Genomic DNA, 27,950 nt, shown 5'->3' with positions numbered 1-27,950 from the left:
TTCACATTTTCCTCTCTGCCTGGACACTTTGAGGGGTGAGAGAAAAGACGCGCAGGGATCTAATCAGATCACAGAAGAAGAACCTGCTTCTGCCTTGCTCCAAACTTTGTGTTTGGATCAGACTGAAGCAGGACTGAGATACAGAGGGTGCAGATCCTGTTCCTCAGAGGAGGAGGCAGAGAAAGGAAGGGAGAGAGTCTCTCTCCCCCCCTGAGCAGCTGAGGGGTGGCTCTTGGTGACAGGAAACGCAAGGCTGGCGATGAGACCTGAGCGCTGAGTGGAGTATGCTGCAGACGATTTACGAGGGCGAGTCAAGTTTCTGCGTAACAGAGGGGCGCGTTGGACAGCAGCAGCTCCCCAACCAGAGCAAGATGCACAACATGAACAACTCAGGTGATCTCCCGCTCCGCTCATCCTGAGGACTCCCACCCTCCCCTCTATCCTCCTGTTTTTCCTCCTGTTTCGCTTTTCCCCCTTCCAAACCTCTGCGCTTCTCATGCACATATCCACTCCATCTGTCTCCCTCCCTCTCTCAACTCATGTGCGCTTTTTTCCTCGTGAGACGTCTCAGCCCACTTGGAGCAGAAACTTTTTTCTGAATCAAGGTATTTTCTTTGTATGGATTCCATTTAATAGGCAGGTTCTGGCGTGATGCATAAAAATAAGTGCTTTTTGTGCATGTTGACTTAAATGAGAAACTGAGTTATCTCTGTTCCCCTTGCATGCAGCTCAGAGGAATGACTCAATGCACTGTGTTTCAGTGAACAGGGAGGAAAGTTACAGGAATACTGAATGCTGGGGGGATTATATCTGAACATTTACCACTTACTAACTAGCTGCTCTATTTTGGGCGTAGGATCTGAACTGAAGAGTGCAAGGCTGACATCAGGATGAGCAACATCTATTTACTGTATTGACTCAAGAGCAACATGAGTCACACTTCATTTGATTTTTTGCTTTTTCTGTTTATGCGGCTGCTGACAAAACTTAAGAGATTTAGAAATTATGTCACAGTTGAAACTGTTTTCTGTGGGAAAGAATTAGTTGCATCACTTAAAACTAAAATTGAAAAAGGTGCAAAGTTTTTATTGACTTATTACATGTTTTATTTTTTTTACCTTGTAGCTGCTGTTTTAATGTCTCTAAACATTTATAGCAAAAAAAAAGTTTATGGAAGAGGTTTAAGACAAGATAGAGTGATGACATGTTTAATGGCTGTCTGTATGGCAGGTTATTTAACCATCAAGCTATATAATATGGAAATATTTTATTTTTTTTAGCACTTGTGAACAAAACAAGACATAAAGAGTGCAAGCACTTTGAATTCAGACTCCTTGCTTATTCTGTGGGTCAGCTATTCTTAGGTGAGTTATTTTCAGCTTATGGCATTAGCCTGCTAAGATTAGTCGTCTGTGCGCGTTATCATTCCATCTTGCATGTTCCTGATATAACAGCGCCTCAGAACAGATATTTATAGAGAAATCTGACGTTTGCCTGTTTTAATTTGTTCTTTCCATTTTAAAACAAACCACATGACTGTGACTGATCTGATCGGCACAGAAATATTTCTCTGTGTAAAACTAAGAGTTAACTAGGTTCTGATCTTCTTCTCTCTGTTATTATGTTTTTATTTCACCATAAATAGAGCATGTGGAGACATTAATGCATGTGTGCTTGCTTTGTCTCTTGCACAGTTCTCATCCTTCTTTTTTATCACTCCTCGTCAAAGAATAGATGGGCTTAATCATGATTTTATTTTCATTAGCATCAACATTGAGGTTTAGTTTGAAGAAGAACAATCCTCAGGTGGTTTTTCAAACAGGGAGAAACTAATGTGTTGCTGCTTTTTATTAATTTCACAAAAAGGGACCTTTCATAGAGGAACAATGCAGCACCTTTTAAGTCTATTTCTCCGCATCCTGGATCTATTCATCAAGTGTGCGTTTGAAGTGTTTACTACAGACGAGATGGTACAAAACAACATGCAGAGGACAGGTTTTAGTGTCAGTACTGCCTGGAAACTACATAATTTAAGCCTGAAGAGGCTCAGAGGACAAAAAAGCTGCTAAAAATACTTTTGATGTTTCTAAATTCCTCTTCCTGTTGTTCATCCTTAGAATAGCATAGTTCTCAGCTGTTAATGCTAGGGTAGCAGCTTTTTGTTCCTGTCAGAAGGATTTCTGTGGTTCATGGAATTCTATAAATGGAAATATTATCTGTTTTATTTTTAAACTGATTAGGAATTTACTGAAGTCTCTGTTTTACGCTAAAGTTGGATTGGAGACTTAAGTTTTCAGCCTCTCACCTGCAAAAAAACAAAAACAAAAAAAGAACAGGAAAAAAACTGTGGAGAGACATGTGGCCCAGATTATTGGTTGAGTATCCAACCTTTAAGCCCATTATGTTGGTGTAACTGTTGCTGTTGGATATAACGAATTAGGAATGCTTGGACGGGCATGCAGGTGGTGCAGTGGTTAGCACGCATGACCCATATACGGAGGCCTTAGTCCTCGATGAAGCCGATCCGGGTTTGAATCCGACCTGTGGTCCTTTGCCGCATGTCTCTGGTGCCCTAAAAACTCAAAAAAAAAAAGAAAGAAAAAAGAAAGGAATGCTTGAAGTTATTTTTTGTTGGATTTTTGACCAAACTTGTTGATGTTCCAACCTAACCTTTGAAAAAAACTACTACAGAACAAAGCAAGGTCCAAAAAAAAAATCCCCCAGTTATTAGTCATCTACTTAGTTCTCTTTCCTCATTTTTCAGTATGAATAGTATTTTCTATTATTGCTGTAAGCGATTAGAGGTAACAGCAGGACAGGAGACAACTGAATGCTTGGCTTCCTTCAGTAAAAGGCTCATGGTGGCTCTGCTTGGCCCTCTTTGTTAGCAGACAGCCTTCCTAACCACAGCTCTGGCTCAGCTGCAAGGACGAGCCTGCAGTCTTAAAAATAAAGACCTGTTTCCTGCTTTAGACATACCAGCTGCTCAAAATAACAAGGCACTTAATGAGAGATCCAGCACCACATTGCAGTCCCAAGCATCGGCTTATTTTTTTGCCCTCAAACATCTTCTGTATCTCTGTTTCTATTTATAATGGCAGACGGGGGAATTTAGATAAGCAGCCCCTCTCCGTTTCAGTTGAAATGCTCACATACACGCATGTTTACAGCATAACAAAGTGTTCTCATAATCTCTATGGAAAACATAAAAAATTAACATGCATTCAGCTTAGATACTCTCAATTTATTATGTTACTTTTATTCCAGGATACCTAAAAATACATAATAGCACTACAAATTAGCTTCCCTTTAAAATGTTCTCATTTAAAATTACTGAAGATGAAATACCTTGAAACCTTTTCACTTTTTTGTTATATCGAAACATGGCTACAAAAACAAAAAAACGTTTCAAATGACACATTTAAGTTTTGCCCTATGCTAACACACCTTCTAGGAAATGCTCGTCGTAGTTAATGTTAATGAAATGCTTGAATCAGACACTATAATCAGCCATTTGTTGTTCCTCAGGTGGCTGTAATCTCTCACTGGCAGGGTAGATGCTAAGAATTCAATTTCTCTTTACCTGTTCTTTAATGCAAATCTTCATCACTGAGATTTAAATGTTATGAATATCAAATACTTAGATATTGATGCTTAAATGCAAACTGTTTTTTAGATGTTCAGTTATTATTTTGTAAAATCGAAAATCTGATTGAAAAAAAAATTGGTCTACATTAGAATTGGTTTGCCAGTGGCAAAAAATATCAGAAATTGGTATTGGCCAAAAAAACCCCCAGCTTAGTGGTGCATCTCTGTTTAATATCGAAAGTTTACTGCTTCAAACTAGAGAAATAATCCCAGAATTATTTTCCTTTTTAGCAGAAACTACAGATATAACTGTAAAAAGCTCATATCATAGATCCAAGAGTCTAAAATGAAATACCTTTGCCCTTTTTCTAGCAAATTTCCTATTATCTAGTCTTATTCAGAGAGGCACAATGATACTTGAGCTTCATAAAAGCGGGTAAATGTTGCCTTCCAGCCATCCTCATGTGGATTGTGCCTCTTGTGATGTGTGTTTCTGTCTTGGATGGGAACTTGCTAATGTGGTCTGAGGCAAAAAAAAGGCAGCTATCCAACATCTTAAATTAAGGCTGAGATTGTCACTCTAAGCCCCAGAAGGGCTAATGAGAGGCAGATTGGTTATAGGAATAAACACTTTGGGGACACTGGTGGTGCGATGCTGCAGTGGGAGTGTGGTCACAGGCAATGAGTCACCCTATATCCTCCTTGGCAGGACCTCTGCTGGGGGAGGCATTTGGGCACGGTACGGGGCACATGTTGCTCCCCCCTGTGCTAAAAACGAATTTGGAAGCTGTCATTCATAAATCTCTTGTTTACCAATGCCTACAGAACCCTGCGCACTTTCCACGAAGCAAGAGGCGCCCGATATAAAATGTTCCCTGTAGGGGTCAAACGTCACACACTGGATCACTGTCCCAGAGGACGCTGACTTTTCTATCGAGCGAGGATTTAAAAAAAAAAAAAATGAGTAAAGTTACATAAATCTGACACCCTGTTTTATTTTTGCCGGTGTTAAATCGAGCGGGCGGCCTCAAAACTGTGACACTTTTTTTGCATGTCGTCTATATAAAGACCCTGCTCAGAAAAACATTTAAAATTAGCCCCAGCTTCTGCTAGTTCCGCATTCTACTCTGCCTGTGGGGTATTTTTATAATAAAGGAATACCAGATTTCAGTTCAAGTCCAGTTTGAATTACAATAAGCTGTTGGTTGGAAGGATCTCAAGTCTAATGTGTTGTGTGGTTTGAACAAAACACAAAGAAGCACAAAGATACATGTTGCAATGTTAGCCATGAAAATGAAAACTAAAAAAATCATGCAACTTTAGATAAAACCTTTATTGTTGCCACAACAGTGATTATCTTCAGAGTAAACGTTAAGCAGGCGGTAATAGAACATGCACAGGCTATTGAATCGTTCCCCTTATGTTAAAGCACCAAACAGAGATTTTCTGATGGAGGCTCAGCTTGACATGCCGATCAAAGTGGAGATCCTTAATGCCAGTCACCGCCAGGATACAGAGGGAAATATGAGCTTAATTAGATCTCTCAGCAGGGATTTTAATTTTTTTTTAATGTTTCTTTTTTGACTTTGGTGGGGGAGCTATATTTGGGTCTATTAGGCAAAAGTAGTGCTAAGGCTGTCTGACTCCCTGAGCCGTGCTGAGGTTCCCAGGTTCGCAGCACCCTTTACAAAAAGCTCCTTTGTCAAGTACTTACACGCTAAGATTAATATTCCCTGTCAGGAGGGAAGTGCCTGTTCTACAGGTGCCTGCTCAATGCGTCTGCCATGTTGTTGCCCTTCTCTGTCAACTGATTGAAGTTGTTTTTTTGATCACAGAGAGAGAAAATGACAGCGCCGGAGTCCCTTTGGTTTTCTGCACTTCTTTTGAACATGTTTTAAGTCATTCTCCCGTTTGATTCTGAATTGTTGGAGGCTTTTCTAATGTCTCCTCTCATTCTGTCTCCGGCTTGGGACTCCTTTCTTATATAAGAGCTGAAAAAGCTGATATAAACTGTAGGCAGGAGATGACATGCAGTGAGACTTGATATTCGCAGAACAGGGGGACATAATTACGTCGCCGGCGTTGCCATGGCAGCAGCAAGTTAGGGTGGTGGATACTGGGGAGTGTGTGTGTGTTTGTTGAGGGGGGGTTGTCACAGACTGGGATTGCGCCACTTGCTTTTATGTTGCTATTTTTATTCGTCACCACCGCATGCACATGGAAGGGTGGCAGAGCTAAAAAAAACCCAGCAAAACAAATGGGTACCAGTGAGCTTCCCGTCATCAGGGAGCAGGAGGACACTGCTTTTCTGCCTTTTCACAAGCACTGTTTTCTTTCAGGTTACAAGTTTAGATCTCTGTTTTGACATATGTGGAACAGGTTAATTCATTCATTCATTCATTCATGCTTAGCTCTTCCAGTAACAGGTGGGGTTGTGGGGCTGCTAATAGTCTCTCTGATTTGTCCATTTGAGGAGATTAAGGTATTGAAAGGATTCAATAAATGTCCATCTAGGTGCTGGAAATTTAAGGTTTTTTATGTTTGTCCAGCCTCACAATGAAGGAGGAGTTCTGTATTTCAGATCTGCAATGTGCTTCTCTGAATATCACTTGACTCTATATATACAGAGATCTATGCTGCTTTTGCAAAATTACCGTATTAAGACATATTTTATTACTTTGCTTTAGAAAACATCAATTTCATTCAAAATGGACTCCCACAAAATAATTCCTAATTATTTGGTGGATGGAAAAGGATGCTTGCTTTACGTTTAGTGTTGTATTGTTTTACAAATTGAAAAATCAAAAGTGTGCCTTACACCTGTGTTTCATTCCCTTACTTTGTAAGCCCTAAGTAAATATCACTGCAACTAAGTGACAACAGAATTGACCTAAAAAGTACAGCGAGTCCAACTCTGTGTTAGCTACCGGTAAGCTTAATATGAATACACCTGTTCTTTGAAGGGATAGGAGCTTTGTTAATGGAGATTAAAGACAGAAAGAAACTCCAAAACAAACAAAACAAAACATTACATTTTCCAGAACCAGTTAACATCCCCCCTGAGTGGAGCGTTTCGAATGGGAAAATGTTGGTTGGATAGGGAAGCAGTTTGGGGTTTATGGAAGTGGAATAATTTAAGAGAAACCCTGAAAGAAAACATGTTAGTGGCCATAAAAGACATGAGACTGGTGAAATATGGTGGTTTCATCATACTGTGGGGAGAGTTAACTTCATGTAGAGGTGTTTTCGGACCCCAAACATTAACAGCCTGAGCTACAATCAGTTTTTTAGAGCAAATCACACTCATGAGTTAGTATGGTCTAGTCAAAGTCCAGGTCCAAATATAACTCTATAGCACCCTATTAGGGTGGTAGATCCTGGAGCATGCTCTCTATCCAAGCTACGTCTGAGCTATAGGTTTAATCAAAAGGTTAATGCAATATTAAGATTTACAAATTAACATATCTCAGATGTCTTGCAGCTGTAAAAGAAGCAACAGGTGGTTGCAATAAAAACTGCAAATAAGACAGCATCAGTCTTTGTGCCTCTGCTATAAATCTCTTTACATTCACTCAGATTATCGCATATGCATAATTGACTCGGAGATAAACTTGTGCTTTAAGAGAGAGGACTCTTCACTTCACCTCTTACATCACTAAGTGCAGCTGTACTGCTAAAGAGTACAGCCTAATTGGTGTTAGTCATATTTTAACGTGTCAATGTGGTGTTTGTAGACATATAATGGAAGGAATGGTGGCGATGTAGGTTCATCAATATAAAGCAATCACACTTTTTAATCTCGTATAATGAACAGTACAATATTACTCATCCTAGGTACCTTGTGTTGATACAGGTGACCTAAGTTCAAAGCCGCACAATACTTTTCATGTTATGAAAAATGTAGAACCCGATCAACCATTTTCATTCGATTTCACTATTCTCTTCTTTGTGTTGCCCCGGATGCATGAAATATAAATAAAATAGTAAAGACTCTAGTTTATAATCTTAAAGGATATGAAAAAGTTTGAAACATGTAGGTACTTGCCAGACTCTTAACATTACCTCCTGGTTAATGCCTTAAATTAGTTGGAAGAGGTCATTCTGCAGATAAATGCATGTGATAATAAGTAGGATAAGGTCAGATGAGATCAGTGTTGTGATTTAGAGGAAAAAGTATTGAGAGGATGTGGGAAATATAGAATAGTTACTGATCTTCTTCTGTGGAGGATCAAGATGAAGTAATTCTGTATCCCACATTCTTTACTGGGCATTGATTTTCTATGCAGAACAGGCTATATATAGAGACTGTAGACCAATGGGGGATGCCCTGTCACTTTGAATCAGGCAAGTTACCTATAATAGAGACACACTTCCTACCAATGTGCATCGTCTGTGCTGAAGGACAGAGATGGAAAGAGCATACAGTGCATGATTTTACAGACAAGGTTCACGGCCTGTTTTTTGACATGAATTATTAATCAGATGAGGAACATATCTGCAGGATGTTCTGTACAGACAGAGAGAAGCACTCTTGCATCTGTTTATCTATCAGTGGGAAAAACAGATTTCATGTAAATATTTTAAATGACCACTTTGACGTTTCATGCTACATGTCTGGTGAGTCTGGTAAAGCATACAGCAGCCCCCAGTGGACTCTAAAATGACGGATGTGACACTGTTTGTTTATAGGGGCTATTATAATCTCAGGCTTTATAGGATCATGGGAGAGAAAATATTCTTTCTCACAGTGGATGTTCTCATTTTATGTCCCTATAATCTTTTATTTGAAATAATTATAGTTAAAGTAAAAATAAAAATCTAATGTTTTGTCCCATTTCTGTACCACAGTGGACATTAAGCCAGACGTGCCGTTGGTTGTGGAGCCCCTGTCCCCTTTGGACCTGCGCACAGACCTGAGGATGCTGGGGCCGGGTTCAGACCCCGGACTGTGGGAGAGGCAGCTCCAGCAGGAACTGCTCCTTATTCAGAAACAGCAGCAGATCCAGAAGCAGCTACTGATCAGCGAGTTCCAGAAGCAGCACGAGAAGCTGACCCGTCAGCACCAGGCTCAGCTCCAGGAGCATCTCAAGGTTAGCATTGCACAGAGCAGTTGTATGCTGGTCAGCATGACAACAGAAACAACAGAATGCAGCACAGCATGACATAGTGCAGAAGCAATAAAAACGCATACCTAAGGACAGGCATTAAAAGAGTGCAGCAAAAAAGAAACAACTCAGTAGGACTGAAGGTTCTGCCTAACATTTAATAAAAATATGTTCAGCTAAAACATTGTGTTCGGCAGCAAAATAGAAATAAAAAGAACCCTTAAAAGCCTCTTTCATTCTACAATTACTTCTATTCATGCTTTTTTTTTTTACCAGCTCCAGCAGGAGCTCCAGGCTATGAAGCAGCAGCAGGAACTCGCTGAGAAGGAGCGCCGACTGGAGCAGCAGCAGCAACAGCAACAACAGAACCAGCAGGAAAAAGAGCAGGAGAGGCATCGACGAGAGCACCATGTCTCCAGCCTGAGCCTCAGGGGCAAGGAGCGCTCCAGAGAGAGTAAGAGCTCGGCACCGCCATCGTCACACTTTCCCTGCCGTCAGGAGCTAGATTTTTATAAAACCAAAGCAACAGCCCTCATCAAAAGCAAGCATAACCTTTTCAAAGATCTTTAATGGATATCAGATCACGCTGATTCATAAAGGTTGACAGGAATAAGTAGATTCCAGTAAAATGTTCCTTTCTGGTTTTTTTTCCATTGGAGAAAGTAAAAATAACAGCGGGTCATGAATTAACATTTCTAATTTTGCCTTAATTCTATTTCTCAAATACGTATCAATTTAAACTTTTGCATTTGGCCGTGCATGTATTTTGGATTGTTATTTGTACCCATTATATCAAAAAACTGTGTAAAAGCAGATACTTATTCATTCTTGGATGGAATCACTCCTTAACATGGCCACAGAGTAATTTAAGAAAGCAGGGTTCGTGTTTGAGACTGCATCTTCATAATTACTGGATATTTTCAAGTAAATCACAATTATAATTAGTGACAGGGTTGAAAAGGAGCCTAATTTGCAACTGCACTGGACTTGGTTCCAAGCAATAAAAAAATTAGACTAATTTCATTGCCATTCATAACGAGGACAGACTGTTAATTTTTTATGTCTCTTGCTCTTGTAGAAGAGATTTTTAAAAAGCAAATCAAACTGTCTTATGATTCTTAGAGTTTCGGGCCCTGGATAATCAGTTATAATGAAGATTACATGGTGCTTATTTAACACCAAATTACATCTAGCTCTTCAGTGACCTTTAAAGCTCAATTTTAGGAAAAAAGATGTCTTCCAATAGCATGACGAAAATAGGGCTACGTATAGCATTTCATTACTGTTTTCATCTTATAGCTAATAATAGATGAGATTTATGTCTTTGCCAAGTCAGGTAATGTGAGGCTGTTTTCTGCAACTCTAACCATCTGATTGGGAAGAAACTCTGCAGCATCACATTATGCAGAAACATTATTGTGCCCTTTGACCACTAGGGGGGGATCTTCCTACACTAGTGGCCTTCTCAGGAAAGGAGAGGGTTCCCAGTTTGGAATCAGAGAAAAATCGTGGGAAAAATATTGAATATAGTCTTGCTTTTTAGAAATTAGTATGAAATATTTTTAACAGCATATGTTCATTAAAAATGATGCAGATCCAGGTGTATACATGTTAGGGTAACCCCAATCCCTTTGGTTCTGTCTTTTGGTCTCACAGGTGCAGTGGCCAGCACAGAAGTGAAGCAGAAACTCCAAGAGTTTCTGTTAAACAAATCTGCAAAGGATCCTGTCACTAATGGAGCCACTCACTCTTTTATCCAACACTCAAAACTCTGGTACACGTGAGTGATCTTTGTTCCCTTTAGAAGAGAAGCTCAATGTTTAGCTCAATTTTTTGCCTGTTAAAACTTTTTTTTTCCATCTTTTATTAGGTCTTCTCACCACGCATCCCTGGACCAAAGCTCTCCACCTCTGGGCGGCACGTCCCCCACCTGCCAGTATACTCTGCCGTCACCAATAGAGAGCAAGGACGACTTTCCCTTGAGGAAGACAGGTCTGTTATTCGACACATTAGCAGAACACTAACACAAAATCTAAATACATACATGTCAGCATCTGGAAATCATTCCAGAAAAATGAACAGTTTCCTTTTTTTTTAGCACTTTAAAACTGTTTTATAATTACACCTCATTTTCACTGTTGTAATACGTTATAAGTCCCAGTATGGCATGCCCTAGTATGTCATGTTCACATATGATTATTTGACAATGATTAATGGCAATGTTTGTTATCAATATTTGCCATGTTGATACCAAAGTCCTCTTTTTTTCTTTCTTTTTTTAAGTTAACTTGCTTCCACTCAGTTGATTTTAAAGTGATGAAGGATAAAGTGATGTTTTTGCTGAATTTACTTCCTAACATTAAAATAAAAGACAGATACAAAAAAAAACAAACAAAAAAACCCCTTACCTAATGATAGCCTTATTTTACTAAACAAAGTGTAACTCAGAGAGTTGGTGGATAGATGCACAAGAAAACTTGTACCAGAGATCTTGTTACACCCCTAGTCCTGGCCTTAAAATGTGGCTGTGTTAATGTCCCTATGCTAATGATCAACTATAGTTCAAAGGCTCTTTGAAGCAGTCCATAACAAAATTGGATAATTAAGGCAGAATATTTACTCCTGAGTTATGGTCCTTAAAAACTGTCCTGAAAATATAAGTATGAAATATCCACTAGAAAGCAGCTCAGGTTTGTTGGTTTAAAATTTAACGGGTATCCTCTTGGGATGGCTGTGCAAATAAGAATAATTCCTTTCGTTCAATCCCTCTGATTTTTTTCTTTTCATGGGTGTAAAGGCTTGCAGGGGTAAAAACTTCATAATATTGCAATGAGGTCACCAAATTATATTATGTTCTTTCATCCTGTCCCGTCTCTGTTAATTACCTGGAAAAACAATATCGTACTTGTTGAGTTAGTAAGCTTCAGGCCTGTCATTTTGTGTATGTGCACAATCTGGAGATCAAGCGGAGGAATTATATAGGGGAAAAATAATATCACAGTGCAGCAGAACTGAATCATAGAAAGGTAAATACAAAATCTTCAATCTGTTTTTTTTTTTTGTTTGATTCTTCCCCACGTGCTTCCCTTCCAAAACACTTATTCATGCCATTTAAAACTAACTGGGATTTGCAATCCTTTTTCCTCTTTAATATAGGAATCTATAGACTTGATTTAATTACAATTGAACTGTATCGATGTAAAAGCTTAACAACTTTGTTTTAATTGAGAATTATAAAATGTGCGGTTTTCTCTGCATTAACCTCATGCACTGATAAAACTCTTTTAACTCTGTGGATTCCTGAATCTATATGTGGTCATTTCCTGCTCAGGGTTGTCCTCCCCCACTTCCTGTCGATCTTTATTACAGTCCTCTGAGAGTTTGGCACGCGAGAGAGGGGACGCACACAAAGGCTAGTTTTGTTCCCCGAGCCATCGGTTGTCACCCATAACTGATTGGCAGGTGTTGCAGACTTAGAGCTGGCACAGGCAGAATGAACCCTGACAGGACTGTTTGTTTAAGGAAAGATAGCTCTCTCCAAACAAAGTAGAGGTGACCTAGAAGGCTTTATGTCAGACTCCCCACTACTTCATTGCACCAGATTATTGAGTAAAACCTTCACTGTATGACTCTAAGATTCCCAAATGAGGAGCATGCACCAACTAAAGAATTTAAAGCTTAGAAAAAGCCTTCAAAACATAGAAATGAGTATGATAACTATGGTCAACTAATCAAGCTGTTTAGTATTAGAGAATAAGTTCTGATCTGCTAGCTGGTTAGTGTTTTAAATTGAATATTTGATCTTCGCCTTGATCTTTTCTCATACATACCTAGTTTTCTATATTTAATAAGTATCCCTATGAGTGACAAGTATCGGAGACCCTCTCAGGCTTATCTCCCACACCCAGAAAGCAGTTTAAAGTCTTTTATGTGATTAACATGTTAACTCTGTATATATATCCTCTTTGTTTCAATTCCTGAAATTAGAATAGACTTGGCTGACAGCATGTGATAGTCTGTGGTAAGAATAGTTGTGGCTGAGCAGCACAAGCTGTGCCCCCCCCCCCCAACATAACCCACCCCTCTCCGCTCTGGTCTTGACCCACTTACCAAAAATGTGTGTTAAGCAGGTGCGGAAAGGATTTTCTGTCCTACAATGAAAAGCAAAAGATATGTCCTAAATACATTTATTAGATTGTATAATTTATCTTATATACTATCTGAGCTTGAACCAGTATCTTTTTCAACTGTTAAGAGGTGGGATGTTAGTCTTTGCACTGATGTGATACTTATATAGCAATGTTGCCATGTAATTTAAATTGTAATATTTGAGGAAATTTAAATTCCTCTATTCACAATGGATTGAATCTGTGCTTTTAGTGGAGAAAATTAAGTGCCGGTACTCCCTTAAATGTCGTACAAATATAAGAGAAAAATATTGAATTTTATGTTAAATCTTATTCTTTATTTGTTTCCCTGTTTTAAACTGTTGTCTCTGTTCATTTTTAACCATGATATAAAACACATTTATCTTGCGTGGAAATATTGGCACCATTATTGGTGCAAAAGTAGTTCAATGTTTTTTTTTTAGGATTTTCATCTCTCTTTTTATTTATTGCGGCTGTTTTCAAACCATTAATATCGAGTAGTTATTTTGGAAATGAAGAAAAGCAGGTTGAAAAATACAGTATAATTGTTTATTTACAAATGGGCCCCCAAAATGGCTAGCACTACCCCTGATCCTAGCCTCAACCTCAGAATCTGTCACAGGTGTTTTGGCGCAGTTTGTAGCACTGTTGCCTTGCAGCAAGAAGGTTGTGAGTTTGACCTCCGAGCCGGCAGTCTTGCTGCATGGAGTTTGTTCTTCCCATGGGTTCTCTTCGGGTACTCAGGCTTCCTTCCACAGTCCAAAAACATGACTTTTAGGTTAATTGGCTTCTTCCAATATTACTTAGCTGTGAGTGTGTGTGCATGGTCTATGTTGCCCTGCGACAGACTGGCGACCTGTCCAGGATTTATCCCTCCTTTTAACCATACACTGCTTGAGATAGGCACCAGCCCCAACGCAACCCTGACAGTTTGAGCGGGAGAAGATGGATGGATGGGTTTTTGCAGTGTCAGGTTCCTCGTTAGATGCGATAATTCTAGCTTGCTGAGTGCGACCTGCGTTGTGCACTGGAGGACTGTTCAGAGGTCTGCTGTTACTGTTCACTTTTTGCCAGATGTGTGTACGGAAATAATTTTTCTAATTGCATATGGGTTTATTGTGCTTTGATTTTTTTTTAATAGATGACTTTAACATGTAAGCTGTAGAGAAGTCAGGGCGGGGATGGTTGAAGGGCAGGTACGCGAGTCTAGAAGTTCAATTCATTGATATTTAAGTCAACAATGCTTAAATTTTGGCCTAAATATTTTTAATATATTTTTTAAGAATATTTATTAAGCTAATAATTAAATATTTATTTATTGATTACATTGTTTATAGATACGTTCATGTTTGTTCAATTTTAACAGACTGCTTGTAAAAAAGATACTTCTTATTCAGTTTAGGTTTTACCCAGATTGGTAATTTGTTTATTTTAAGACTTGACACTAGTTAATCTGTTTGTGTTGGTAGTATTTGATGGTCTTAAAAAGCAAACAAAAACATCTCTCTCTAAATAGAGAAGAACTTAACATGAATTAGGCAGTTCTTTTGTCTCAAAAGTTAAGCAGAAATTGTTATCTTTGCGAGGGCCTGCAACTTTGGTTATTATGTTTGCGTCTGAAAGATAAAGAGCAGCATTATTTTTAAACTACTGAGCATTAGTTTACAAATGATGCCAGCTGGTGCTCTGCTATACAGAGAGCAAGCTTTGTACAGAGCCATTTGTCCAGTTCTGATAAAGAAGCCCTTACAGAGACAGCCATTTACGCTTGTGATTAACTAAAGATAGCTTGACAATAAGGACTTTGATTTATGATTGCAGCATATTGTGATATTGTTTGTGTTAGATGAGGTTTCATTGCAGAAGTGACCCAGGTGTTCTGTGTGCGTGCTTTGCTGTAGCCTCCTGTTGCACCTACTATGCACCAATGTATTTTTATTTGATTATTTCTCCCTAGAGACTTGTAAGAAAGTGTTTGTTCATGCGCTGCTGTCTGGCATTCCCGTGGCGACCAATTGGGATGCGAAGCTTGGTGGCAGCGGCGTGTAAAAATAGAAAGCAATCAAGGTGGCAGGGCGTGAAGCAAATTCATATGACTCCCAACAGCGTTTTCTCTCCATTTATCTCTGCTGCCTCCTTTCTTCCACCCTCGCACACTCTTTTTTTATTATTCTACCTCACACCCACAGGATTAAAGGTCTGTATTAGGGAAGAAGGTTCTGCCGCTTTTGACAAATACTAAAAATAGCAGCATGCGACCCACTATCTTCGCCTCGCACCCCCTACTTCCACCATCACAACCGATCTCCTCCTCCCTGCTGTGTTCCCACGTCATAGTTGCTCTTTCCTATGTATAACCGTATGATGTACAAAAGCAGAAAGGCCTATTTAATTATTGATCAGTTAAATAATTGAAACAGGTTGGCTATTGTGTAACTGCTTTACATAACTGTAATAGATCTCTATGCTCTGGCTTTCAGTCACAAAAAAACAGCTTATCTATTCTGCATGTTTGTTTGAGTATCTAAAAGTAGCTGTGGGATTTGATTTGTTAGGGTTCATTGGAAGTCTCCTATTCCTTTAGATGACACCAAATGACTAGACAGGAGCATGGTTCAGCAGGGGGACACAAATGCTTGCTATTTGATTTACAAACTTATTCTCTTAAAACATTATAAACATAATCTGTGTCCATTTAATCTATGACCAACATTTTATTAACGCTGAAATAACAAATATATTTCCGATTTTAATTATAGCTATAAGCTCTAATTTAAACAGCTGTGTGAATATACTTTGTTTATAGATTTTAGCGATTTTTCAGAAAATACTGCAGCATTTTAGTTGGTTGCTATGTGTACGGAAGAGGATTAGGGCCACTAAAAAAATAAAAAATTTAACTGCTTTTTAAATTTTATTTCTGTTTAATATAAGAAAAAAGTCAGAATTCTGAGATTTAAGTCAGAATTCTGAGAAAAAAGTCAAAATTCTGAGATTAAAGTAAGAATTCTGATATTGAAGTCAGAATGCTGACTTTAATCTCAGTATTCTGAGGAAAAAAGTCAGAAATGTGAGATCAAAGTCAGAATTCTGACTTTAATCTCAGTATTCTGAGGAAAAAAGTCAGAAATGTGAGATCAAAGTCAGAATTCTGACTTTAATCTCAGTATTCTGAGGAAAACAGTCAGAATTGTGAGATTAAAGTCAGAATTCTGACTTTAATCTTAGTATTCTGAGGAAAAAAGTCAGAATTGTGAGATAAAAGTGAGAATTTTGAGGAAAAAAGTCAGTATTCTGAGATTAAAGTCTGACTTTAATGCTGACTTTTTTCCCATATTAAAATTAAGTAAAATTTAAAATCATCGCACTTTTTTTTATTTTTTCAGTGGCCCTAATCCTCTTCCGTATATGTGACATTTGACTTCCGAATTATTTTAATTTTCAGCAAGAATCTGAAATGTATTTTTATTAAGTTTTTTTTTTTTTTTTCATAAACCCACATAAAGTAGCCTAAATGGTGAAGGTACATAACGATATATACTGGAGTTACGTGATTATGGCAGCTATATATAAGCTTTACCACAACAAAGTATCACGTTTGGTGCGGAGATGCCACAGCCACCCTATTTCTAATGAGGCGTCCATCAGGTTTTGAAAACACACCCAGATTTAATAAAAGAGCATCGCTAAACTTCCGTTGTCTAGTCTTGTTCCAGATTCTCAATTAGATTTAAATCTGAATTTTCACTGACAACATTCTGAAAAAAAATCAATATGCTTAGATATAAACCACATCATTGCAGCTTGGACGTAAAGTATATGGTTCATAATGGTTAACCTCTGCCTTGATCACAAGGATTTTATAGTCTTGGTTTTCTTTCAGGGTTTCCTTATGCTTAGCTCCCTCTATCTTCACCTCATCTCTGACAAACTTCCCTGCCACCATGTTTTCACCATGAATGGTGTCTTCAATATGATGTATATGTTGTACATTTTTTGTTATACAAACTAGTTTGCTCTTAGGTGTCTTCTTGCACTTGTTTCTGGAGGTCTACACCTCCTGTGGAGTTACCATGGGCCCATTAAAATCTCAATGATCAATGGATTCCTTCTTTTCATCTTTCGGTTAAAGTAATGGGCAGTGATACATGAAATGTTCAAGGTTTAGGACATTGTTTTCTATCCTGACCCTCATTAAACTTCTCCAAACGGTCTCCCTCATCCATTTGTTGTGTTCCTTGGTTCTCCTAAAATAGTTTGTTGACTTATATTCTGTTGCACTGAATTGTATTTAAGAGTATCAGAATAAATACCTGAATACATACAATAGAAAAGTATAAATTATTTTCACCCCACAATCATTCACTAATTTCCTTTTGGCCATCACATAAAATCCTAATTAATATATATAGATAGATTTTTGACAAAATCTTATCAGATGTATTTTTTGTTGTTTTTAGATTGATGCTTGATAATCAGCTTCTCAATGTGAAAAAGCCTGGAACGGCAGTTTGGACCCAGTTTCTACAGAATGAAATGAGACCCTTTTGAATTGAGGTTTTAAAATAAGCAGATTATCCAAAGTGTGACATCATGCCAATATTTACTAAAGCCCTTTAAACCATCATTAAAGCCAGATGGAAACCCTTGAACTAATGTGTCTGTTTTGACAGATATTGCATTAGCATTGTGATGGGTCAACACTGAGGGACTCGGCTATGCAGGCAGTGTGTTTGGACTCGGTGCATTTGCTCCAACCTCTGGTTTGCATTAGAGCGACGGGGTATGTGGAGGAAGTCTGAAACATCTGCCATGTTTTTGTGTTAGTTTAACTATTGCTACTGTATCAGGCTGTGGTCACCAGGGCGGCAGGTAGCAGACGCTTTCGCTTTGAGGGCCGAGTGTTGCTCAACCTAATTTAGTCCAGATGATGTGGAAATGGGTCCAATCCTGACTCACTCAAAATATAGCTGAAAACTGAAAGGCAGCTTTGCCTTTATTTCTATTTTGGGCTTTTCTGGGTTTTGACGCTTTGGGGCTGTATAGTCTCAGACATAACACTGTGAATCAATCATATGTCCTGGATTTTGTGTTCTGTGTTGTGTGATCTGAGTCTTAAGGAGAATGGTTGTCATTTGTCATGCAGCATCTGAGCCAAACCTAAAGGTACGATCCAGACTGAAGCAGAAGGTGGCAGAGAGAAGAAGTAGCCCGATGCTGAAGAGAAGAGATGGAAACATAATTACCCCTTACAAGAAGAGGGCTTTAGAGCTTATGGGTATGCCTTACTCTGACATTTAACCTGAAAATTAACCATTTTTCTTTTTTGTGTCACTTTATATAGTTTCATGTAACTTTAGTTTTTTGATGTTGTTGTTTTGATGTTTGAACACTGCTGAGAGTGTGATGAAGCAAACCATTAGCCTCCTTGATGTCTCATAGATGCAGCTCCAACTAACAGCGCCCCTGGGTCTGGCCCCAGCTCTCCCATAGGGGCCTCCAGTGCCTTGGGGGCTGAAAATGGACCATCCTCTCTGCCTACGACAACAAAAACTGAAGTAAGCACATAAATCCAAGTATTGGTTAATTATTTTGAACATGACATAAAACATAAGGTTATTGCAGCCATAAAACCAAAGCTACTCTTAGCTGGTTACACTCTGCTGACGTTAAAGAGGCACAACTCAACCACATGCCTTATTTTACCCTGTTTACCTTCATGAATACCAGGCTATATATAAAATACTTGCTCACAGTTGGAGCTGATATATAGTCCTGACCACATGTATAGGATGTTTGAAAAGCACTGAAATCATTCATTGCAGTAGCATAATTTCAAAGTAAAATTGTGAAAAGAATATACACTCCAAAACGATCTTGAAATAAGTAAAAAAAAAAAGAAAAATTCTTAAATTTTTTTACACTTATTTCAGTAGGTAAAAAAGATGATTTGCCAATGGAATGAGATTTTTCACTCCTAAAATAAGATAAATAGATAATATGCATTTGAAATAATACTATATCATTGTTTTTTTCTTATTTTTAACTGTAAATTGTCTTGTCTTATGTCCTCAATTCAAGAAAAAATGCACATATTTTAAGAAAAAAAAACTTTTCCTACTTCTTTTGCAGTGTACATTTTTTAAATACATTTGGTTTGGAAAAACATTAACTGTTTTCTTCAAAGTCACTGTTGCCACAATTATTAGCAGTCCTGCTCTTGATATTTTGTATAAAGTTCATCCTTAAAGTTTGTAAGCGTTGAAGCGTATGGAAAGACGTACCTCAATGATTTAGATCATGATCAAATAGAACTCTGGTCACACCCTGGATGCTTGTTTTTTTCTTATCACCCCACAGCTTTTATAAAGGACATAGATCAGGGGACCAATCAGGCCCTCACAGAAGAGGGTTGATTTTTATGACTGGTGGATTCATTCTAGTATGGATTTTGCCAAATGTGTTAGGATCATAATTTTAGTGAAAGGCACCACAACAATCCATTTTCCTTTTTCTGGCAGAATGCACTGAATTTTAAACTTAAGAAATTCTGATATTTAAAAGAGTACTTGAGGTCGTGCCTATTTTCTTTTCTTTTCTTTTTTCTCCTCCTTGGAAGAGAAAAAGCCCTACAGCATCACCATACCCTACATTGGACATGAGACACTTCCCCAATTCTATTTTAACCTATTTTAACGAGAGCACATACTTAATTCTGTAATTTTGTCAAAATTCCGTTGTTTATGGTCCTGATGGTAGAAAAGATTTTCTTTATAGCTGCAAAACATTAGCGTGTACATAATGTTTAGTGGTTGTTAGGGGCAACAGGTGACTCCAAGATCCTAAATTCTAATTTACTGTTTACCTATTTACTGTGAATCATATGGGTTCAGACAAGAGGTCAATGCCTTACAGAAACATAATAGCATATTTATAATCCTGACATATAGGAAGATAGGGATTGCTAAACTCAAGTGCCTAGAAACTCTGACCATCTAGAGCAGTGGTCTCCAACCCTGATGCTCAAGATCTACTGTCCTGCAGGTTTTAGATGCATCCCTGCTTCAACACAGCTGAATCAAATGAATGGCTTGAAAAGGTAACCAATCATTTGATTCAGCTGTGTTGAAGCAGGGATGCATCTAAAATCTGTAGGACAGTAGATCTTGAGGACCAGGGTTGGAGACCACTGATCTAGAGAAAGTAGAGTAATAATGGAATATCTCTTCACTTTCTGATACTAAATAGACTTTAACTCTTACTAAGATTTAAGCCAATAGTGTTTTTTTTTACATTTACTTATATTCATTATAGTTATTGCATTTTTTTCTAACTCTGACATTTACCCTGACTGGTTACCAGAATATTCCTAACTCTAACCTTAATCTAAATGGAATTTACACCTAAACTCTAACATTAGACATCGGGGTCCAACACATTAGGACCAGCCTTTGGTCCCCACAAGCGTGTTGGTCCATAGAAGGTTAGCAAATATATGGAAAATTGCCCTAAATAGGGAACATAAACAACTACACATGCACACATCAATGTAATCAAATGTATGTTTTTTTTTTTGCTCCTCATCTTTTCCAGAAGTAACCTGCCGGGAATTTATTCTCATTTAAATGTGAAATACCATCCCTGGCTGAGCAGCAGGAGTCTCTTTTGCTTTCTGTGGTGTTTCTATTAGTATATTAGACTGCATTTCTGTGCATTGCTATGATTCATGGCTAAGTTATGGACCAGAACTCGCTTTAGACAGAGCTCACATTGCTGGATGTGATAAAATGTGGCAGATATGACACGTCTCCGAGCAAATCTAACAGAGCAGCTGTGTTTGCCTTTGCATTGCTGTTTACTCTCTCAGGGACCTCCAGTGAAACAAGGAAGGGAGAGATGCCCTCACAGAGACCCGGCTGAAGGTTGGGGCTTGGGGAGACAGGCAAGCGGGGGATTTTAATTGATATCCCAGGCGCTGCTAGCCATAAAGACACCCACTCACTAATAACATAAACACGCGGGATTGCTATTGTATAGGCCCAGGTCGAGGGTTTCATGAAAGTCATTGGTGGACTGCAAGGCTCCTTGTGGACCCCATGCCTGTTGCAAAAGCAAGGAGTGTTTGTGCACCGTTACATTAGGTATCCTTTTTCAGAGGGAAAGGGTCCCTTGGGTCAAATATAGGCCGGATATCCACACACAGGTCATTGAGTACTGGTAGGGGTTGGGAGGATAAACATGGCTGTTCTAAAACCACATGCTGCTCTGCTGGGTACAGGAAGTATGCCCCAGTGCTGATGTTCTCTCAGAGAGTTAGCCTGGAGGTAGGGACCAGGGAGCCGATGTGAGCTGAGTGGGATCTGAAAAGTTTAGAACTAAAATTTAAATTTAGAAACCTGCAGAAGCTTCAGATTGTGCATCTATGTCATTCTGTGAGGATCCAAAAAAACCCTTCACCTCCAAAAGGCATGTATCTTCTTTATTCCACAGCAAAGAGGGCTTTCCCTTGTCAGAGTGAATTTTTATTCATGCCACTTGTGTTTCTTTTTAAAACTGCCTACAGAGGAATTTTTAGATCTGTCAATAGACTTCAATCTGTCTGTCTTGCTCTCTTCTCTCTGTTTGATGTAGAGGTGGCCTTCCCAGCCAAGATTATTCCGACCTGAGGGCTCCATGTCCATGCTGAGCTTGTACACATCTCCATCCTTACCAAACATCTCCTTGGGGCTCTCCACAGCATCCACACCAATTAGTGTGAGTAAAAATATTGCAGAGCTTCCCACGTAGTTTTTTCACCATGAACAATACTGAGGCCATTTTGTGGATATGAGTTTTTCATCTCAGTGTGGGAGCTGCAAAACCTGCCATCAGTGGCTTTTTGGACCCTCTTTATGACCGCAGGTCAATGACCTGTAGCCCCAAATGATTTTATTGGGCTTAGATAAATATTGTGCTGCAGTGTCTTGTGTCAGGCATGCTCTTATCCTCCCCTGTTACCTCATTAATCATAGCTTTTAAAAAGCCCCACTGCTCTCAAGTGCAGCTCCTGATAACATGGCACACAATATATCTTCCTTTGCTTAATGGCACATTCCACAAAATATTTATCAGCTAAAGACCAATGTTGATGCTGATTTTCATTGTTGCTCTCTTTGTAATGAATATAAATATATATATATTTTTTTTCTTTTCTTTTTTTTTTTGTTGTTTTTTAGATTGGAATACTAAAAAAAACAAACAAAGCAAACAAACATACTAAAAAACTGACCTTAATTTTCTGTTTAGGCTGCCATGTTAAAGGAGAAATCAATGGAAATCAAACATGGATTGCCCGGGCACCTGCTGGGCCCTGTGCCACTTCAGACAGCCTTGGAGTCAAAGGTGAGCCCCAGTCACCAGGCTCTGCTCCAACACCTCCTCCAGAAGGAACAAATCAGGCAGCAGAAGATCATCTCTTCTGGTAAGGTTGTTACCAGTGTTCAGTCTGCAACTTGTCCTTTAAACCTTGTTGTCCTCTGCATACACATACCTTATAGATGCAATTGTGGGTAATTTTGAAAAAGAAACCAATATTAGTATATAGATTCATAATTTAAAGAACACAATATTTAAAGGTTTAGCTTGTTTTGATGTATTTGGCTTACAGCTACCCAGGTACACTGCAAAAAATGGAAATCTGTATGAGTTATTTTTGCTTAAATTGAGTGAATTTTGTCTTGAATTGAGGAGATAAGTGAGACAACTTGCCAATGGAACAAGACAATTTACATTTAAAATAAGAAAAAAACAATTGCTTTGTCTTATTTCAAGTGAATATTATCTAATTGTCTTATTTTAGGAGTAGAAATACTCATTCCATTGGCAAATCGTCTTATTTACCTACTAAAATTAAGGGTAAATGCACTTATTTTAAGAAATTTTGTACTTATTTTTAGATGGTTTTTGCAGTGTAAAAGTTTTCCCACTAGTTCTCTCTATATAAATGACACAGAAAAAACAAATCCTAAAACGACTGAAAAGTTGGTCAGGGCTCCTTTTAAATTAGTGCATTATATTATGTTTTATTATCTCTATTAGATGCTTTTTTGTTGTTGTTAATCCTTTTTTGTAACTGCAGTTCTTTGCCTTAGGTAAACTGGGCAGATAACATAAGGTGGCTCTGTTTTCTGCTACCTTTCATTTAAGAGTTTAGAATGCTTGCTTTTGTGTCTAATAGCTTTGTTGAACACAATGATTAAAAAAAGCTAAAATAAAAAGATGAATTATAATAAATTCGAATAGAATAAAGACGAGCAAGTGGTTGCAGACCAAATACCTCTGTGGTGGTCCGTGCATCTTTAGATGTTTAACTCAGTAGCTTTTTCTATTAAATCCTTTGATCCCAGAAACACACTTTTTCCTTCCACTCAAATTTCTATGACTGCATCGCTAAAATATCTTAGCCTCTATTCCAATTAACTTTTGTAGCTGACACTACATGGTTGATAGAGTCACGATTGTGTAGCACATAGAGCAATTCTATATGACATTTTCTATTCTGTAAAATGTGGTCTGATTCTCTTAGAAACTGGATTGTCGAGTCCTTTTGTTTATTAAGATGTACCTTTTATTTACAGCATGATTTTAGAAGAATTTTACTAAGGTCCTTTTCTTCTCTGGCAAGGTCAAGGCTCCATGTCCTCCCACACTCAATCCCCGCTGGTTATGAAGGATCGTCCTCCCAGCAGTCGCCCTAAACTACCAAAACACAGACCCCTGAACAGAACCCAGTCGGCGCCTCTGCCTCAGAACACTTTGGCCCAACTGGTCATTCAGCAGCAGCACCAGCATTTCCTGGAGAAACAGAAACAGTACCAGCAGCAGGTCCACATAAATAAGGTAAAACATCAAGGGTCAAGACTCCATCAGTGCTGCTCTCAATGTTTAGTGTTCCCCTTTTTTATTTTGGTTCTCATGAGGTAGTTTTTTTATGGTAGGAAGTTTGACTTCATTGCTTTAAAGGACACAAGTGCGGCTTTATTTTTAGGCTTTTATAAGTCTGTGCTGTTATTTGTGAAAAGCAAAGACTTCTGCCGAAATTCAGATGAGGAAGAAATCCTTCCCCTGCAGTAATTCTGTTATTATAGCTCATGGTGGCTGTTTTACTCACATGCTTAAGCAGGGAAATTGAATTCATCTTAGTTCCCATGACAAAAAAAAAGAAAAAAAACCCAGAATGCATTTTGTTCCTCTGTGGCAATATTTGTGTTTCTGTGAGTTGGCCGTGGTGACCTGGCTTTACACAGACTGTCATTATTCTGGTGTGAGGTGGCCGCTGTGTGAAAGGCTGCATTGTGTGAGCATACGCACTGATGTGTCCCAGCATCGGGTCCTGACAGAGTGATGGGACCCACTGAGGAACTCACAGCTAAAAATAATGACAAGCTCTCGTGGAGCAGCACGATAACATGTCACAATTTCTTTGTGCATTAAAAGCACAATTGTGTGAATTTCAAACGCTTTCTGTGAAGCCGAGTCATTTGAAAATAGTAGCAGCAGCAGCGCCTCTGGAACCATGTCAACGAGGCCGCTCTGATCACTCAGGCCAATGAGATTGCAAGTAAATCCTCTTTAAGTGGAGGTTATAAATGGCCACTAATCAGGGATGAGCCTTTAGTGTTTATTGAGAGGCAGCTCTGAAACATTGCCCTAATTAATTTCCCAGCAGTGGCTTTTCTACGGTTGTTTTTAAACATCCTTCAGTTGCTTCTATTTTTTCAACGCAAGCAACATTGGCACCGGTGAAGAACTGTAATGGAAATTTACAGGAGCTTAGGGATTTTAGGATGAGTTGTTAAAGGTTTCCACTAATGCAATGTTAAAGAGGCTAATTCTTATTGATGAAAGGGTATTTATAAAAGGCCCAGATTCTGTAGATAGTAATGCTGTTGGTTACCAGCTGTCTGCAAAAACAGAACCTGGTTTTGGAGCCCTCTTGTGGGTAGATACTCCCACAATAATTCAGTCACATTTTGTGTAATTGAAAAGCAATTAAGAACAAATGTCTTCCCAGGACTCTTTAGAAGACAAAAGCATCCAATTTATATAAAATAAAATAAATAAATGAGATCTATGCAAACTCATTGACAAGTGCAAATACTATTGCTTGCTTTCATAATTGATCATAGTTATGATAAAATGCAGCTTAATTTTCATAAAACTATAAAAAAGCCAGGTTTAAAGGTGTATATTTTCCAAGAGTTTTGTTTTTTATTTATCTTAAGCTTATAACCTTTCAACCCTTTATAGGGCAAGTTACCATTTTGATCACTTGCACATAGAGTGCCATTTCTTTTACTCTGTTTTTCATGAATTTCTTATAGAAGCACTTTTGTTATTTTTCTAAATATATACGGGGAAGCTGGCGTTTCTTGTTATTACATTAACATTCATTTATGCCATCAAAATATGCATATTTTTTGAAAGTTACAAACGTAATAAGGTCTTGTGCTGCATTCCAATAACACACTACAAAAATGATCTATAAATTTGTGAAAATGTCTTAAAATAAGTGTATTTACCCTTAATTTGAGTAGGTAAATAAGAAACTCTCCCAGTTGAAGGAGCATTGTTACACCTTAAAATCAGATTATTTGATATCATGCACTTTAAATAGGAGACTGCATTTTTCCTCCCTTACTTTAAATGTAAATTTTCTTATTCCATCTGCAAAGTATCTGACTTACCTGCTCAGTTCAAGAAAAAAATCACTTATTATTGCACTTATTTTAAGAAACACTGCCTTACTTAGATTTCAGTTTTGTGCAGTGTACTCTTTGCTTGAAATTTAGATGTTTAAAGTCTTTCACTGAATGCCCTATAAAGGGTTAAATAAAAACCCCAACTTGACCTCTGAAACTCAGACCTCTCATTATTTTCCTGAAAGGGTTTTTGACGTTCAGACATAGTTACCTCACTCGAACAATAGCTTATATTAATGAAGGAAAATCTGTTAAATCTTCAACACCATGGGGGAAAATGTTTCAGTGATTGTGAAATCTAATGCTTTAGAAAAAAAACAAACAAACATTAAGAAACTTTCACCCAGTCTAACCTGTTTATTCTGACCAGTACTTACTGTAATAAGCCAGGGACTAGTATTAATCTACATTTCTGATTATTTACCATTTAGGTGACATCTGAAACATTTGCACAGAGTGGATTGTCTTTAAGCGTGTTGGAGAAAATATATGCTATACAAATAGATGTCACAAACTTAGGAAAAATTTAAATAAAACTATATCTTGACTGTTATCCTTGCTGTTACTTTCAACATCTGAATGAAACATATTGACAATTGTAGTTTTAATGTCAGCAAATGAAAAAAGTTATTCATTTGCTATTCATGTTGTGTCAAAGATGTGAAAGAATGATTTTCAATTTAGTTTAGAAAGAAATCTTGCTTTAAAATTTGTGAAAATGTTTGTTAATGCAGGATTTTAACATTAACATTGAAATAATGTGTTTTGCAGCTGTTATCCAAGTCCATTGAGCAGTTGCGTCAGCCCAACGCACACCTGCAGGAATCAGAGGAGGAGCAGGAAGAGCAGCAGCCCAAAGAGGAGATAGAGAGCATGCAGGAGGACAGGCTGCCCCCTGGAGGAGTCATTCGGAAGCACACGCTTAGCAGCAGCGGCAGCTCCAGCAGCGAGCTCCCTGATGCTCATTGTGGGGTCATCAAGGTCAAAGAGGAGCCAGCTGATAGCGAGGATGAGGCCCTGACTAATCGGCGCCTGGAGTCCGAACAGAGCATCTATCTCCACCAGGTCAAAGGGAGGCTGGTGATAAGAGCCATGATCTGAGGGATGAGGATGAGATCACCCGCTCACAAACGATCACAAACGTCTACACATACACTCATGCACGCACGTCAGACATCGCACAGTAGACCAGCTCTGTCTCAACACGTGACCTCTTCTCACTCAGCTGCAGCCTCACCCATCCTATACTGTTAAGACTCTCTGTTTGTGGTCTTCGTGTTGTGATCCCTGTAAAATATGTACGTTTTCTTGGTTGTAAATATGAAGACGATTTAGATCTTTCTTTTTAATAGCCGCTTTGGTCACCCTGAGTCTGCTGAACTGACTAACCTGTATGTACATAAACTGTGGATTTAGCATCAACGGTGATTTGTAGAGGGAAGCTTTAGCAGGTGTACAGCTTCGATGAGCTATGTTCTTTTCTGTACATTTTTCCATAAAATATTCAAATATTTTCAGTCTTTGCTTTTGTTATGGAAACCGAATTGTTTTTGTTTTTTCATGAAAACCTGGGACAGCATTCACCGTTCAGTGTTCTCACACCGGAAATGTGGAAAATCTGTCTTGGAAAGAAACACTTCAACTTCAACCCTAACATGACAGAAACTTTTATTGCATTTGAAATGATAAAGCACTGAATCCCCGCTTGGGTGTGCTGGCATCTTCTTAACCCTCTCCTGCTCTCCATCCCTTCCCCTTCTCGGCGCGATCCAAGAGCCAGGTCCCTGCTTTGGGTCGAGTTCTTCTCCTCTTCTCCCTTCCCTCCTCCTCCTCCTCTCAGGGTCCAAAATCAAAGCTTAACGGAGTTCCTGCCTAGCTTTCAGCAGAGGAGTCAGACAGGGAGAAAGAGAGAGGGTCGGGCAGGAAATGCCTTTAAGAAGCCAGGAGTTGATTCATGTGTGCAGGAATGCTGAGAGAGGAGGACCTAGTGTCGGAGGAGTCCAAGGGGCCAGGCTCGAGAATTGATTTACTGTCAAGACGAATTACAAAGTGAGTGGGGATATGGTTAAGGGACTCCTATTTTTTTTAAAGGGAATCGCTTCCTTCGTATTCCCCTGCGGCGTGCTTACCTCAGCACACAGGGTTGATGTTACCTAAGGAAAAAAAAAAGAACATGGATGAGGACCCTTTATTTTCCCTCTAGAAAGTGCCCATTTCAACTTGTATAGCCTGTCTTAAAACAATCTGTTCAATGTGTTGCATAGTCACGAACCTTCCTGTTATGTTAAAAGTGCTGTCGACTAAATGTAAAGACGGAAAAAAAAAAAAAACCCAACTGTGAGGTTCCGTGTTTGGAATCATGTGAAAAA

General features: G+C 38.6%; 1 protein-coding gene across 8 annotated transcripts; it reads left to right on the top strand.

Moving 5' to 3' along the window:
* hdac9b (histone deacetylase 9b) lies at window positions 1-27,950 on the top strand. 8 transcript variants are annotated; one of them, XM_038269505.1, is made up of 11 exons: window positions 1-393; window positions 8,437-8,678; window positions 8,970-9,147; window positions 10,350-10,467; window positions 10,564-10,685; window positions 17,988-18,119; window positions 18,284-18,399; window positions 21,473-21,595; window positions 22,127-22,301; window positions 23,505-23,719; window positions 26,353-27,950. In XM_038269505.1, the coding sequence occupies exons 1-11, from the start codon at window positions 285-287 to the stop codon at window positions 26,680-26,682; spliced, it is 1,860 nt and encodes a 619-aa protein (XP_038125433.1). In that variant the 5' UTR covers window positions 1-284; the 3' UTR covers window positions 26,683-27,950. The 8 variants fall into 8 exon arrangements, with proteins under 8 accessions (XP_038125433.1, XP_038125431.1, XP_038125428.1 ...); XM_038269503.1 differs by having other exon boundaries at window positions 2-393; window positions 10,350-10,473; XM_038269500.1 differs by having other exon boundaries at window positions 2-393; window positions 10,341-10,473.

The sequence above is a fragment of the Cyprinodon tularosa genome, unplaced genomic scaffold, assembly GCF_016077235.1.
Source record: "Cyprinodon tularosa strain WSP-4 unplaced genomic scaffold, ASM1607723v1 ctg73, whole genome shotgun sequence".
NCBI lineage: Eukaryota > Metazoa > Chordata > Actinopteri > Cyprinodontiformes > Cyprinodontidae > Cyprinodon > Cyprinodon tularosa.
Note: the sequence above shows the minus strand (reverse complement) of the source record. Positions and strands in the feature narration are given on the sequence as shown.